Source organism: Oncorhynchus masou, chromosome 9 (assembly GCF_036934945.1).
Source record: "Oncorhynchus masou masou isolate Uvic2021 chromosome 9, UVic_Omas_1.1, whole genome shotgun sequence".
NCBI lineage: Eukaryota > Metazoa > Chordata > Actinopteri > Salmoniformes > Salmonidae > Oncorhynchus > Oncorhynchus masou.
Genome location: NC_088220.1, coordinates 11683915 through 11699222, shown reverse-complemented (window position 1 = coordinate 11699222; position 15308 = coordinate 11683915). Strand labels below are relative to the sequence as shown.

Sequence of the window (15308 nt, the reverse complement as noted above, 5' to 3'; positions counted from 1 at the left end):
TAGTGCCCTTCTACTGTAGTGTTAGTGCCCTTCTACTGTAGTGTTAGTGCCCTTCTACTGTAGTGTTAGTAGTGTGTTAGTGCCCTTCTACTGTAGTGTTAGTAGTGTGTTAGTGCCCTTCTACTGTAGTGTGTTGGTGCCCATCTACTGTAGTGTGTTGGTGCCCATCTACTGTAGTGTTAGTGCCCTTCTACTGTAGTGTTAGTGCCCTTCTACTGTAGTGTTAGTAGTGTATTACTGCCCTTCTACTGTAGTGTTAGTGCCCTTCTACTGTAGTGTTAGTCGTGTATTAGTGCCCTTCTACTGTCGTGTTAGTGCCCTTCTACTGTCGTGTTAGTGCCCTTCTACTGTAGTGTTAGGAGTGTGTTAGTGCCCTTCTACTGTAGTGTTAGGAGTGTGTTAGTGCCCTTCTACTGTAGTGTTAGTAGTGGGTTACTGCCCATCTACTGTAGTGTATTAGTGCCCTTCTACTGTAGTGTTAGTAGTGTGTTAGTGCCCTTCTACTGTAATGCGTTAGTGCCCTTCTACTGTAGTGTTAGTGCCCTTCTACTGTAGTGTGTTAGTGCCCTTCTACTGTAGTGTTAGTTGTGTATTAGTGCCCTTCTACTGTAGTGTGTTAGTGCCCTTCTACTGTTGTGTTAGTAGTGTGTTACTGCCCTTCTACTGTAGTGTTAGTGCCCTTCTACTGTAGTGTTATTGCCCTTCTACTGTAGTGTTAGTAGTGTGTTAGTGCCCTTCTACTGTAGTGTTAGTGCCCTTCTACTGTAGTGTTAGTGCCCTTCTACTGTAGTAATAGTAGTGTGTTAGTGCCCTTCTGCTGTAGTGTTAGTAGTGTATTAGTGCCCTTCTACTGTAGTGTTAGTGCCCTTCTACTGTAGTAATAGTTGTGTGTAAGTGCCCTTCTACTGTAGTGTTAGTGCCCTTCTACTGTACTGATAGTAGTGTGTTAGTGCCCTTCTACTGTAGTGTTAGTAGTGTGTTAGTGCCCTTCTACTGTAGTGTTAGTGCCCTTCTACTGTAGTGATAGTAGTGTGTTAGTGCCCTTCTACTGTAGTAATAGTAGTGTGTTAGTGCCCTTCTACTGTAGTGTTAGTGCCCTTCTACTGTACTGATAGTAGTGTGTTAGTGCCCTTCTACTGTAGTAATAGTAGTGTGTTAGGGCCCTTCTACTGTAGTAATAGTAGTGTGTTAGTGCCCTTCTACTGTAGTGATAGTAGTGTGATAGTGCCCTTCTACTGTAGTGTTAGTAGTGTGTTAGTGCCCTTCTACTGTAGTGTTAGTAGTGTATTAGTGCCCTTCTACTGTAGTGTTAGTGCCCTTCTACTGTAGTAATAGTAGTGTGTTAGTGCCCTTCTACTGTAGTGTTAGTAGTGTGTTAGTGCCCTTCTACTGTAGTGTTAGTGCCCTTCTACTGTAGTAATAGTAGTGTGTTAGTGCCCTTCTACTGTAGTGATAGTAGTGTGTTAGTGCCCTTCTACTGTAGCAATAGTAGTGTGTTAGTGACCTTCTACTGTAGTGATAGTAGTGTGTTAGTGCCCTTCTACTGTAGTGTTAGTAGTGTGTTAGTGCCCTTCTACTGTAGTGTATTAGTGCCCTTCTACTGTAGTGTTAGTGCCCTTCTACTGTAGTAATAGTAGTGTGTTAGTGCCCTTCTACTGTAGTGTTAGTAGTGTGTTAGTGCCCTTCTACTGTAGTAATAGTAGTGTGTTAGTGCCCTTCTGCTGTAGTGTTAGTAGTGTATTAGTGCCCTTCTACTGTAGTGTTAGTGCCCTTCTACTGTAGTAATAGTAGTGTGTTAGTGCCCTTCTACTGTAGTGTTAGTAGTGTGTTAGTGCCCTTCTACTGTAGTGGTAGTAGTGTGTTAGTGCCCTTCTACTGTAGTAATAGTAGTGTGTTAGTGCCCTTCTACTGTAGTGTTAGTAGTGTTAGTGCCCTTCTACTGTAGTGTTAGTGCCCTTCTACTGTAGTGATAGTAGTGTGTTAGTGCCCTTCTACTGTAGTAATAGTAGTGTGTTAGTTCCCTTCTACTGTAGTGTTAGTAGTGTTAGTGCCCTTCTACTGTAGTGTTAGTGCCCTTCTACTGTAGTAATAGTAGTGTGTTAGTGCCCTTCTACTGTAGTGTTAGTAGTGTTAGTGCCCTTCTACTGTAGTGTTAGTGCCCTTCTACTGTAGTGATAGTAGTGTGTTAGTGCCCTTCTACTGTAGTGTTAGTAGTGTGTTAGTGCCCTTCTACTGTAGTGTTAGTAGTGTGTTAGTGTCCTTCTACTGTAGTGTTAGTGCCCTTCTACTGTAGTGTGTTAGTGCCCTTCTACTGTAGTGTGTTAGTGCCCTTCTACTGTAGAGTTAGTAATGTGTAGTTTCTCTTTATTTGACTGTATGTAAAGTAGAGGATAAATCTTCACCTGACCATCCAGAAACAGTACAACACTGTTGAGAAGAACACTTACCGTAGGTTACATTTTTACAGTTACGCCCAATGCATTCCAGTTATCAAGTACACACTTGTCTGACTGCTATCCAGCAGCGTTACAGAACCGTGATGATATTTGAGTGGCTCTGAGGCCTGGCAGCCACCAGTTATTTCTTTGGTATTAATAACATTATGCAGAGTTGTCACAAAAAGCTGGGCTTTCTGGGCCTGTGCATTGAGCTTTGAAGTCAAGCTGCGTTGGAGATGCAATCTTAGTGCAGTTAGAGGAGGAGAGTCTGCCTTCTGGTGCAGAAAGGGACTGTACTAGCTAGGGCTTTAGTGCAGACCTAAAGAGGTCTTAGTTCAGACAGGGTGGACAAGGCTGAAGCCGTAGGTCAGACAGGAAGTGGCGTGACAGAGGCGCAGGAAGAGAGGAGTTACGTGGTCACCATGTCAGCAGCCTCATCAACATGAACTGATCCTTATCACCCGCTCCATCAGATACTGCCTTATTCCTCCTTTCTCTTGTTCCTTCCCAAATTGAATCCTTATCCCTACATAGTGCCTGGCTCTGGTCAACATTACAGCATTTTAGCATTTCAAAGGGAATGCTCATATAACCTCTGTTCTTGCCTCTATCTGTCACGATTCAATCCTAACCTGAGATACTGCATGCCCACATCTCAAACTTCATACATTTTATTTTTTATTTTACCTTTATTTAACTAGGCAAGTCAGTGAACATGTTCTTATTTTCAATGACGGCCTAGGAACAGTGGGTTACCTGGTCTAGGAACAGTGGGTTACCTGGTCTAGGAACAGTGGGTTAACTGGTCTAGGAACAGTGGGTTAACTGGCCTAGGAACAGTGGGTTAACTGGTCTAGGAACAGTGGGTTAACTGGTCTAGGAACAGTGGGTTAACTGGTCTAGGAACAGTGGGTTAACTGGTCTAGGAACAGTGGGTTAACTGGTCTAGGAACAGTGGGTTACCTGGTCTAGGAACAGTGGGTTACCTGGTCTAGGAACAGTGGGTTAACTGGCCTAGGAACACTACTAACACTCTACACTCTAACCACTGGGCTACCTGCCGCCTCTACACTCTAACCACTGGGCTACCTGCCGCCTCTACACTCTAACCACTGGGCTACCTGCCGCCTCTACACTCTAACCACTAGGCTACCTGCCGCCTCTACACTCTAACCACTGGGCTACCTGCCGCCTCTACACTCTAACCACTAGGCTACCTGCCGCCTCTACACTCTAACCACTAGGCTACCTGCCACCTCTACACTCTAACCACTAGGCTACCTGCCGCCTCTACGCTCTAACCACTAGGCTACCTGCCGCCTCTACGCTCTAACCACTAGGCTACCTGCCGCCTCTACACTCAAACCGCTAGGCTACCTGCCACCTCTACACTCTAACCACTAGGCTACCTGCCGCCTCTACACTCTAACCACTAGGCTACCTGCCGCCTCTACACTCTAACCACTAGGCTACCTGCCACCTCTACACTCTAACCACTAGGCTACCTGCCACCTCTACACTCTAACCACTAGGCTACCTGCCGCCTCTACGCTCTAACCACTAGGCTACCTGCCGCCTCTACGCTCTAACCACTAGGCTACCTGCCGCCTCTACACTCAAACCGCTAGGCTACCTGCCACCTCTACACTCTAACCACTAGGCTACCTGCCACCTCTACACTCTAACCACTAGGCTACCTGCCGCCTCTACGCTCTAACCACTAGGCTACCTGCCGCCTCTACGCTCTAACCACTAGGCTACCTGCCGCCTCTACGCTCTAACCACTCGTCTACCTGCCGCCTCTACGCTCTAACCACTAGGCTACATGCCGCCTCTACGCTCTAACCACTAGGCTACCTGCCGCCTCTACGCTCTAACCACTAGGCTACCTGCCGCCTCTACGCTCTAACCACTCGTCTACCTGCCGCCTCTACGCTCTAACCACTAGGCTACCTGCCGCCTCTACGCTCTAACCACTAGGCTACCTGCCGCCTTTACGCTCTAACCACTCGTCTACCTGCCGCCTCTACGCTCTAACCACTAGGCTACCTGCCGCCTCTACGCTCTAACCACTAGGCTACCTGCCGCCTCTACGCTCTAACCACTAGGCTACCTGCCGCCTCCACGCTCTAACCACTAGGCTACCTGCCGCCTCCACGCTCTAACCACTAGGCTACCTGCCGCCTCCACGCTCTAACCACTAGGCTATGGATGTGATTACTGTGATTGCTATGATTACTGTGATTGATGTCATTACTGTGATTGCTGTGAGTTAAAATGGTCAAAAAGCAACAAAAATAGCTTCTTAGCGAAGAGCAATAGAATTTAGCAAGTTGAGTGGGGAGCGGAAAACAGAAAATTAGCTGTTATTGGCAGAGGGGTTTGGAACTCTCTTTCTTACAGGGTGGCCTAGTGGTTAGAGCGTTGGACGAGTAACCGGAAGGTTGCAAGTTCAAACCCCAGAGCTGACAAGGTACAAATCTGTCGTTCTGCCCCTGAACAGGCAGTTAACCCACTGTTCCTAGGCCGTCATTGAAAATAATAATTTGTTCTTAACTGACTTGTCTAGTTAAATAAAGGTTAAAAAAAAATATATTGCATGGTGATGTTACCATGGAAGGCCAAATCTCACTCCCACCAAAACAGGCTGACATTTCAGGCAGCTTTTTCAAACAGCTTTTACACTGAAATGGCATCATCCTTTTCACAATTTCACAGTATTATTCCAAACCCATAGTGTGGAAATGTAAATAAATTGTTTGTCAGTAGCAGTGTTGTAGGAGGTGTGATTTGGGTGGATATTCAAGATGTTCTCTGTCAGTAGCAGTGTTGTAGGAGGTGTGATTTGGGTGGATATTCAAGATGTTCTCTGTCAGTAGCAGTGTTGTAGGAGGTGTGATTTGGGTGGATATTCAAGATGTTCTCTGTCAGTAGCAGTGTTGTAGGAGGTGTGATTTGGGTGGATATTCAAGATGTTCTCTGTCAGTAGCAGTGTGGTAGGAGGTGTGATTTGGGTGGATATTCAAGATGTTCTCTGTCAGTAGCAGTGTGGTAGGAGGTGTGATTTGGGTGGATATTCAAGATGTTCTCTGTCAGTAGCAGTGTGGTAGGAGGTGTGATTTGGGTGGATATTCAAGATGTTCTCTGTCAGTAGCAGTGTGGTAGGAGGTGTGATTTGGGTGGATATTCAAGATGTTCTCTGTCAGTAGCAGTGTGGTAGGAGGTGTGATTTGGGTGGATATTCAAGATGTTCTCTGTCAGTAGCAGTGTGGTAGGAGGTGTGATTTGGGTGGATATTCAAGATGTTCTCTGTCAGTAGCAGTGTGGTAGGAGGTGTGATTTGGGTGGATATTCAAGATGTTCTCTGTCAGTAGCAGTGTGGTAGGAGGTGTGATTTGGGTGGATATTCAAGATGTTCTCTGTCAGTAGCAGTGTGGTAGGAGGTGTGATTTGGGTGGATATTCAAGATGTTCTCTGTCAGTAGCAGTGTGGTAGGAGGTGTGATTTGGGTGGATATTCAAGATGTTCTCTGTCAGTAGCAGTGTGGTAGGAGGTGTGATTTGGGTGGATATTCAAGATGTTCTCTGTCAGTAGCAGTGTGGTAGGAGGTGTGATTTGGGTGGATATTCAAGATGTTCTCTGTCAGTAGCAGTGTGGAAGGAAGTGTGATTTGGGTGGATATTCAAGATGTTCTCTGTCAGTAGCAGTGTGGTAGGAGGTGTGATTTGGGTGGATATTCAAGATGTTCTCTGTCAGTAGCAGTGTGGTAGGAGGTGTGATTTGGGAGAGCAGTAGTAAGCATCATAACCCCCACCCCAGGACAGAGAATACTGCAATGCAGGGAGGAACCTCTAGTAAAGAAATCTAGACCCCCAATTGAAGTTGGTTGGTTAGGCTTTCTATGTCCAGTTCTCTATTTACCAGGTATTTACATCAGTATTACATGGTTATAATATTAAAATGACATGACAATTACTCTGTTACCATGTTATATTGTGTAGTCTTCCATTTTATTTCTTAAAGCACCATTTCCCCCATAAACCCTGGCAAGTACCAACTTAGACAGGGCTGTACAGTGCAGTATTACCAGCAGACATATATAGCAGACATTCACAGTAGAAACCTGAGGAGAGGGTTGTTGATAGCAGGATTTACAGTAGAAACCTGAGGAGAGGGTTGTTGATAGCAGGATGTACAGTAGAAACCTGAGGAGAGGGTTGTTGATGAGCAGGATTTACAGTAGAAACCTGAGGAGAGGGTTGTTGATAGCAGGATTTACAGTAGAAACCTGAGGAGAGGGTTGTTGATGAGCAGGATGTACAGTAGAAACCTGAGGAGAGGGTTGTTGATAGCAGGATTTACAGTAGAAACCTGAGGAGAGGGTTGTTGATAGCAGGATGTACAGTAGAAACCTGAGGAGAGGGTTGTTGATAGCAGGATGTACAGTAGAAACCTGAGGAGAGGGTTGTTGATAGCAGGATGTACAGTAGAAACCTGAGGAGAGGGTTGTTGATGAGCAGGATTTACAGTAGAAACCTGAGGAGAGGGTTGTTGATAGCAGGATTTACAGTAGAAACCTGAGGAGAGGGTTGTTGATGAGCAGGATGTACAGTAGAAACCTGAGGAGAGGGTTGTTGATAGCAGGATGTACAGTAGAAACCTGAGGAGAGGGTTGTTGATGAGCAGGATTTACAGTAGAAACCTGAGGAGAGGGTTGTTGATAGCAGGATGTACAGTAGAAACCTGAGGAGAGGGTTGTTGATGAGCAGGATTTACAGTAGAAACCTGAGGAGAGGGTTGTTGATGAGCAGGATTTACAGTAGAAACCTGAGGAGAGGGTTGTTGATGAGCAGGATTTACAGTAGAAACCTGACGAGAGGGTTGTTGATAGCACAATAAAAGATGCTTGACTATTGGACTGGCGGTTTTGCCAGCCAGGCTGATAACGAGCCAATGACAGGAGAGGAACCATCTGTCTCAGAAGCTGCCTCTCAGCCAGCCCCCCTCCTGATGAGAGTGGATTCTTCCTGTGTTCTATTGCTCAGTGATAGCTCGTGATTTTAACGTTCTGTATGATGATGTAATGACATTTTCTGATACAGTATCTTCCATTTTGGATGGGTTGTGATGTCCTGTTTTGAGTGTTTTTAAATAAATGAGGTGATTAACAAATATATATGATAGTTTGATTACTCAACATGCCATGTATCCATCACAACAGTGATCAAGACATTGACTAATCACTAAGTCTCTCGCTCTCTTTCTCTCACAGATATCGAGCAGGAGAAGAAAGCTGAAGAGGGCTCCAAATGAAACGCCATGGTTCCTCTCCTCCAGTCATCCCTCTCTCTTCTCCTCCACCTAATAAATATGTCTATCGCGTCTGCTTCTTTCCATATCACCATGTCAGTTAATCACCATGTCAGTTAATCACCATGTTAGTTAATCACAATGGCGTTGACTCTGATGCTGTGGGGTTAGGGGTGCATGATTAGTAAAGGGAAGGCCAATACGATTTTAACTGTCAAATGTTTTGAATTGTGCTTTTTTTATGCAGTCTTGGTTGGAAAGGGGTGAACTAAGATAAAGATGGATGAGCCAGGGTTGAACAGAAGGAAGAAATGAACACGTTGTGTTTGTATCTATGAACGATAATACTGTCACCGTCTGTTCCAGTGTCAACTATGCCCAATGTTCTGCCTGTACACAGTGCCATTCTGGATAAGTTCTGTAACAATGACATGAGAGAAGATATTTTTGATTTAATAAAATGAGTGTTGTAAAACTGAATTTGGGTCTTGTCTTAATTATTTTGACTTCAGTCAATAAGTATAATCTTGTGATGTTTTTATCATTATATTGAGTATACAATCCTATTAAGATTCATTAAAATATGTACAGCACATTTTGGAAAGTATTCAGACCCCTTGACATTTTCCACATTTTGTTATGTTACAGCCTTATTCTAAAATGAAAAGAAAAAAATTCCCCTCATCAATCAACACACTATACCCAATAATGACAAAGCAAAACAGGTTTTTAGAAATGTAAGCAAATGTATTAAAAATAAAGAACGGAATTATCACATTTACATAAGTATTCAGACTCCGTACTTTGTTGAAGCAACATTGGCAGCGATTACAGCCTCGATTCTTCTTGGGTATGACGCTATAAGCTTGGCACACCGGTATTTAGGGAGTTTCTCCCATTTTTCTCTGCAGATCCTCTCAAGCCCTGGCAGGTTGGATGGGGAGTGTCGCTGCACAGCTATTTTCAGGTCTCTCCAGGGATGTTCGATAGGGTTCAAGTCCGGGCTCTGGCTGGGCCACTCAAGGACATTCAGACACCTGTCCCGAAGCCACTCCTGCATTGTCTTGGCTGTGTGATAGGGTTGTTGTCCTGTTGGAAGGTGAACCTTCGCCCCAGTCTGAGGTCCTGAGTGCTCTGGAGCAGGTTTTCATCAAGGATCTCTGTACTTTTCTCCGTTTATCTTTCCCTCGAACCTGACAAGTCTCCCTCCCAGTCCCTGCCACTGAAAAACATCCCCACAGCATGATGCTGCCACCACCAACATGCTTCACTGTAGTGATGGTGCCAGGTTTCCTCCAGGCGTGACTATCACGTTTCAGGTAAGACACAGATGCAGACAACATCGAAGTAACAACAGCTGAGTTTAGGCAAAAAACAGGTCAAGGCAGGCAGAGGGCGGTAATCCAGATAGGTTGGTCTGATGTGATTAATGAGTTACATCCAGACGCTGCACTTGATGAATTTATGAAATTGCTTCTTCCAAATATTGATGAACATGCACCTGTTAAGAAACTGACTGTTAGAACTGTTGAGGCTCCATTGACTGATGAAAAACTGTATGGTTGATAGAGATGGGGCAAAAGGAGTGGCTAATAAGTCTGGCTGCACATCTGATTGGCTGACTCACTGCAAATTGAGAAATTATGTGATTAAACTCACCAAAAAGAAGAAACTGTATTATGAAGCCAAAATAAATGATATACAGACTGATGGGAAAACACTTTGGAGTATATTAAATGAAATGATGGGCAGAAAGACAAATTCAATTCCATCCTTCATCGAATCAGATGGCTTATTCATCACAAAACCATTTGATGTTGGCAATTATTTTATTAATGATTACTTAATTGGCAATTAGTTAGCAAACGTAGGCAGGAAATACCAACAACGAACAGTGAGCAATTGTATTCATGCATTGTAACGGTTTTCTATATGCGAAGGAGAGTCGGACCAAAATGCGGCGTGGCTATTGTGATTCATATTTTCATGAAACAAGGAAAAACACGAATCAATACGAAAACAACAAACGTAACACGAAAACCGAAACAGCCTAAACTGGTGCAAACTAACACACGACGGAAACAAGGACATAAGGACAATCACCCACGAAACACTCAAAGAATATGGCTGCCTAAATATGGTTCCCAATCAGAGACAACGATAAACACCTGCCTCTGATTGAGAACCACTTCAGACAGCCATAGACTAACCTAGAAAACCCCACTAAGCTACAATCCCAATACCTGTGAAAAACCCCAAGACAAAAACACACCACATACCAAAACCCATGTCACACCCTGGCCTGACCAAATAAATAAAAAAAACACAAAATACTAAGACCAGGGCGTGACATGCATAAAAAAATCTATATGAAAGAAAAGCATTGTAGTTTTGAATTTTGTAAAGTTAGTGTGGGAAAGGTGGAAAAATTATTGTTATCGATCAATAATGACAAACCTTCTGGCATTGACAACATAGATAGAAAGCTACTGAGGATGGTAGCTGACTCTATAGCCACTCCTATCTGTCATATCTTTAATCTGAGCCTAGAGGAAAGTCTTTGTTCTCAGGCCTGGAGGGAAGCCAAAGTCATTCCGCTACCCAAGAGTGGTCAAACGGCCTTTACTGGTTCTAACAGCAGACCTGTAAGCTTGCTGCCAGCTCTTAACAAACTGAAAAAAAAATATGTTTGACCAAATACAATGCTATTTCTCTGTAAACAAATTAACAACAGACTTTCATCATGCTTATAGAGAAGGGCACTCAACATGTACTGCACTGACACAAATGGCTGATGATTGGTTGAAAGAAATTAATAATAAGATTGTGGGAGCTGTACTGTTAGATTTCAGTGCAGCCTTTGATATTATTGACCATAATCTGTTGTTGAAAAACTTGCCTTTTCAACCTTTTCCATATTGTTGATTCGGAACCATCTATCTAATAGAACTCAAAGGGTTTTCTTTAATGGAAGCTTCTCTAATGTCAAACATGTAAAGTGCAGTGTACCGCAGGGCAGCTCTCTAGGCCCTCTGCTCTTTTCAATTTTTTAGCAATGACCTGCCACTGGCATTAAACAAAGTGTGTGTGTGTCCATGTATTCTGATGATTCAACCATATACGCATCAGAAACCACAGCTAATGAAGTCACTGAAACCCTTAACAAAGAGTTGCAGTCTCTTTTGGAATGGGTGGCCATTAATAAACTGGTCCTGAACATCTCTAAAACTAAGATCATTGTATTTTGTACAAATCACTCCTTAAATTCTAGACCTCAGCTGAATCTGGTAATGAACGGTGTGGCTGTTGAACAAGTTGAGGAGACTAAATTACTTGCCGTTACCTTAGATAGTAAACTGTCATGGTCAAAACATATAGATTCAATGGTTGTAAAGATGGGGAGAGGTCTGTCCGTAATAAAGAGATGCTCTGCTTTTTTGACATCACACTCCAACAAGCAAGTTCTGCAGGCTCTAGTTTTGTCTAATCTTGATTATTATCCGGTCATGTGGTCCAGTGCTGCAAGGAAAGACCTTGTTAAGCTGCATCTGGCCCAGAACAGAGCGACACGTATTGCTCTTCATTGTAATCAGAGGGCTGATATAAATACTATGCTGCCAGTCTCTCTTGGCTAAGAGTTGAGGAGAGACTGACTGCATCACTTCTTCTTTTTATAAGAAACATTAATGTGTTGAAAATCCCAAATTGTTTGCATACAACTTACACACAGCTCTGACACACACACTTACCCCACCAGACATGCCACCAGGGGTCTTTTCACAGTCCCCAAATCCAGAACAAATTCAAGAAAACGTACAGTGTTATATAGAGCCCTTATTGCATGTAACTTCCTTCCATCTCATATTGCTCAAATAAACATCAAACCTGTTCTAAAAACAGATAAAGCAACACCTCACGACACAACGCCTCTCCCCCATTTGACCTAGATCGTTTATTGTGTATGCATTGATATGTAGGCTACGTGTGCCTTTAAAAAAACATTGATGTAGTCCTGTCCTTGAGCTGTTCTTGTCTATTAATGTTCTGTATTACATCATGTTTCATGTTCTGTGTGGCCCCTGGAAGAGTAGCTGCTGCTGTTATGTCATGTTTCATGTTCTGTGTGGTCCCGGGAAGAGTAGCTGCTGCCGTTATGTCATGTTTCATGTTCTGTGTGGTCCCGGGAAGAGTAGCTGCTGCCGTTATGTCATGTTTCATGTTTTGTGTGGTCCCGGGAAGAGTAGCTGCTGCCGTTATGTCATGTTTCATGTTTTGTGTGGCCCCGGGAAGAGTAGCTGCTGCCGTTATGTCATGTTTCATGTTTCGTGTGGTCCCAGGAAGAGTAGCTGCTGCCGTTATGTCATGTTTCATGTTTTGTGTGGCCCCGGGAAGAGTAGCTGCTGCCGTTATGTCATGTTTCATGTTTTGTGTGGCCCCGGGAAGAGTAGCTGCTGCCGTTATGTCATGTTTCATGTTTTGTGTGGCCCCGGGAAGAGTAGCTGCTGCTGTTATGTCATGTTTCATGTTTTGTGTGGCCCCGGGAAGAGTAGCTGCTGCTGTTATGTCATGTTTCATGTTCTGTGTGGCCCCGGGAAGAGTAGCTGCTGCCGTTATGTCATGTTTCATGTTCTGTGTGGCCCCAGGAAGAGTAGCTGCTGCCGTTATGTCATGTTTCATGTTCTGTGTGGCCCCAGGAAGAGTAGCTGCTGCTTTTGCAACCGCAAATGGGGATCCTAATAAAATACCAAATACACATGTTAAGCAGATGTTACTGTGAGCATAGCGAAATGCTTGTGTTTCTAGCTCCAACAGTGCAATAATATCTAACAAGTAATATCTAACAAGTACTATCTAACAATGTCACAACAATACACACAAATCTAAAGTAAAGGAATGTAATTAAGAATATGTAAATATTTTGGGCTCCTGAGTGGTGCAGCGGTCTAAGGCACTGCATTGCGTTACTAAGGTCCCTGGTTCATATCCTGGACTGTGCCACAACCAGCTGTGGTCGGGAGTCCCATAGGACGGCGCACAATTGGCCCAGCGTCATCCGGGTTAGGGGAGGGTTTGGCCCAGCATCGTCCGGGTTAGGGGAGGGTTCGGCTAGTGTGGCTTTAGTTGGCTCATTGCGCTCTATCGACTCCTTGTAGCGGGCCGGGTGCCTGAGGGCTGACCCCGGATGCCAGTTGAAAATTATATATATAGATTTAGCGCAGCCCATCAAGAAGTCCAGGACCCAGTTGCACATGGCGGGGTTCAGACCCAGGGCCTCGAGCTTAGTGATGAGCTTGGAGGGTACTATGGGGTTGAAGGCTGAGCTATACTCAATCAACAGCATTCTTACATAGGTATTCCTCTTGTCCAGATGGAATAGGGCAGTGTGCAGTGTGATGGCGATTGCATCATCTGTGGACCTGTTGGGGCGGTACGCAAACTGAAGTGGGTCTATAGTGTCAGGTAAGGTAGAGGTGATATGATCCTTGACAAGTCTCTCAAAGCACTTCATGATGACAGAAGTGAGTGCTACGGGGCGACAGTCATTTAGTTCAGTTACCTTTGCTTTCATGGGTACAGAAACAAATGGTGGTGTGTGTGTGTGTGTGTGTGTGTGTGTGTGTGTGTGTGTGTGTGTGTGTGTGTGTGTGTGTGTGTGTGTGTGTGTGTGTGTGTGTGTGTGTGTGTGTGTGTGTGTGTGTGTGTGTGTGTGTGTGTGTGTAGTGATGGCAGTCAGGCAGGAATTGTTGTCATGTACTTCCTTGTATTTGTTGGAGTAGATGAGTGTTTGTGGTGATGAGACAGATAGCTAATCTTTGATCAAACGAGGAAAAATATACCAGGGAGATATTTCACATATTGCAACATATTGTAAACTGACTGTAAGTCTCTCTGAATAGAAATGAGAGATGTAAAATGTAATGTAAATGTGTCCTCGGTGCAGTATTCACAGAGGACACATGGTCTTATTAGCAGAAGACAGAGGACACATGATCTTATTAGCAGAAGACAGAGGACACATGATCTTATTAGCAGAAGACAGAGGACACATGATCTTATTAGCAGAAGACAGAGGACACATGATCTTATTAGCAGAAGACAGAGGACACATGATCTTATTAGCAGAAGACAGAGGACACATGATCTTATTAGCAGAAGACAGATGACACACACAGAATTGACGATGCACAGAGGAACACATGAACAACGGGGAGCAAATGTAAGTACTGTATGTAAATGTAACGAGCAAACTCCATGTTGATCCTATATTTATTGTGGTTATCTAGCCACAATAAGACTTTTGAATTTCCTTTTGAACAGCCCCCTCCCATCTTTACTTTGAATCCAGACCATAACCATAACAACATAACAGCTCATGGGGTGTGTGCTCAGTCCCCTCCTGTCCTCCCTGTTCACCCACGACTGCATGGCCAGGCACGACTCCAACACCATCATTAAGTTTGCAGACGACACAACAGTCAATGACAACTGATCAATGAGAAACGACGAGATATCCTATAGGAAGGAGGTCCTGGCCTGGCCGGGTGGTGCCAGAATAACAACCTATCCCTCAACATAATCAAGACAAAGGAGATGATTGTGGACTACAGGAAAAGGAGGACCGAGCACGCCCCCCTTCTCATCGACGGGGCCGTAGTGGAGCAGGTTGGGAGCTTCCAGTTCCTTGGTGTCCACATCAACAACAAACTAGAATGGTCCAAACACACCAAGACAGTCGTGAAGAGGGCACGACAAAGCCTATTCCCCCTCAGGAAACTAACAAGATTTGTCATGGGTCCTCAGATCCTCAAATGTTCTACAGCTGCAACATCGAGAGCATCCTGACTTGTTGCATCACTGCCTGGTACGGCAACTGCTCGGTATCCGACCGCAAGGCACGACAGAGGGTAATGCCATCCAGTACCTCTACACCAGGCAGTGTCAGAGGAAGGCCCGAATAATTGTCAAAAAATTGGCCCCAGCCACCCTAGTCCTAGACTGTTCTCTCTGCTACTGCATGGCAAGCGGTACCGGAGCGCCAAGTCTAGGACCACTACTGTATATAGCCTCACTACTGTATATAGCCTCGCTACTGTATATAGCCCCGCTACTGTATATAGCCTCACTACTGTATATAGCCTCACTACTGTATATAGCCTCTCTACTGTATATAGCCTCTCTACTGTATATAGCCTCTCTACTGTATATAGCCTCTCTACTGTATATAGCCTCACTACTGTATATAGCCTCTCTACTGTATATAGCCTCACTACTGTATATAGCCTCTCTACTGTATATAGCCTCACTACTGTATATAGCCTCTCTACTGTATATAGCCTCGCTACTGTATATAGCCTCTTTACTGTATATAGCCTCTCTACTGTATATAGCCTCACTACTGTATATAGCCTCACTACTGTTATTTTTCACTATATTTTTACTGTTGTTTTATTTCATTACTTATCTATTGTTCACCTCATACCTATATTTTACTTGAAAATTGCACTGTTGGTTAGGGCTTTTAAGCAAGCATCTCACTTGTATTCGGCGCATGTGACAAAT

At 44.2% G+C, this 15308-nt stretch overlaps 1 protein-coding gene across 1 annotated transcript in view; it reads left to right on the top strand.

Annotated features, from left to right (window-relative positions):
* The window catches only part of LOC135545525 (thymosin beta-a-like), a 32326-nt gene extending 24098 nt beyond the window's left edge, over positions 1 to 8228 (top strand). Inside the window, exon 3 of the mRNA XM_064973181.1 lies at positions 7711 to 8228. Coding sequence (XP_064829253.1) covers positions 7711 to 7751 — 41 coding nt within the window. The 3' untranslated portion in view covers positions 7752 to 8228. The remainder of the gene's footprint in view (positions 1 to 7710) is intronic.
* Positions 8229 to 15308: the final 7080 nt, after the last annotated feature.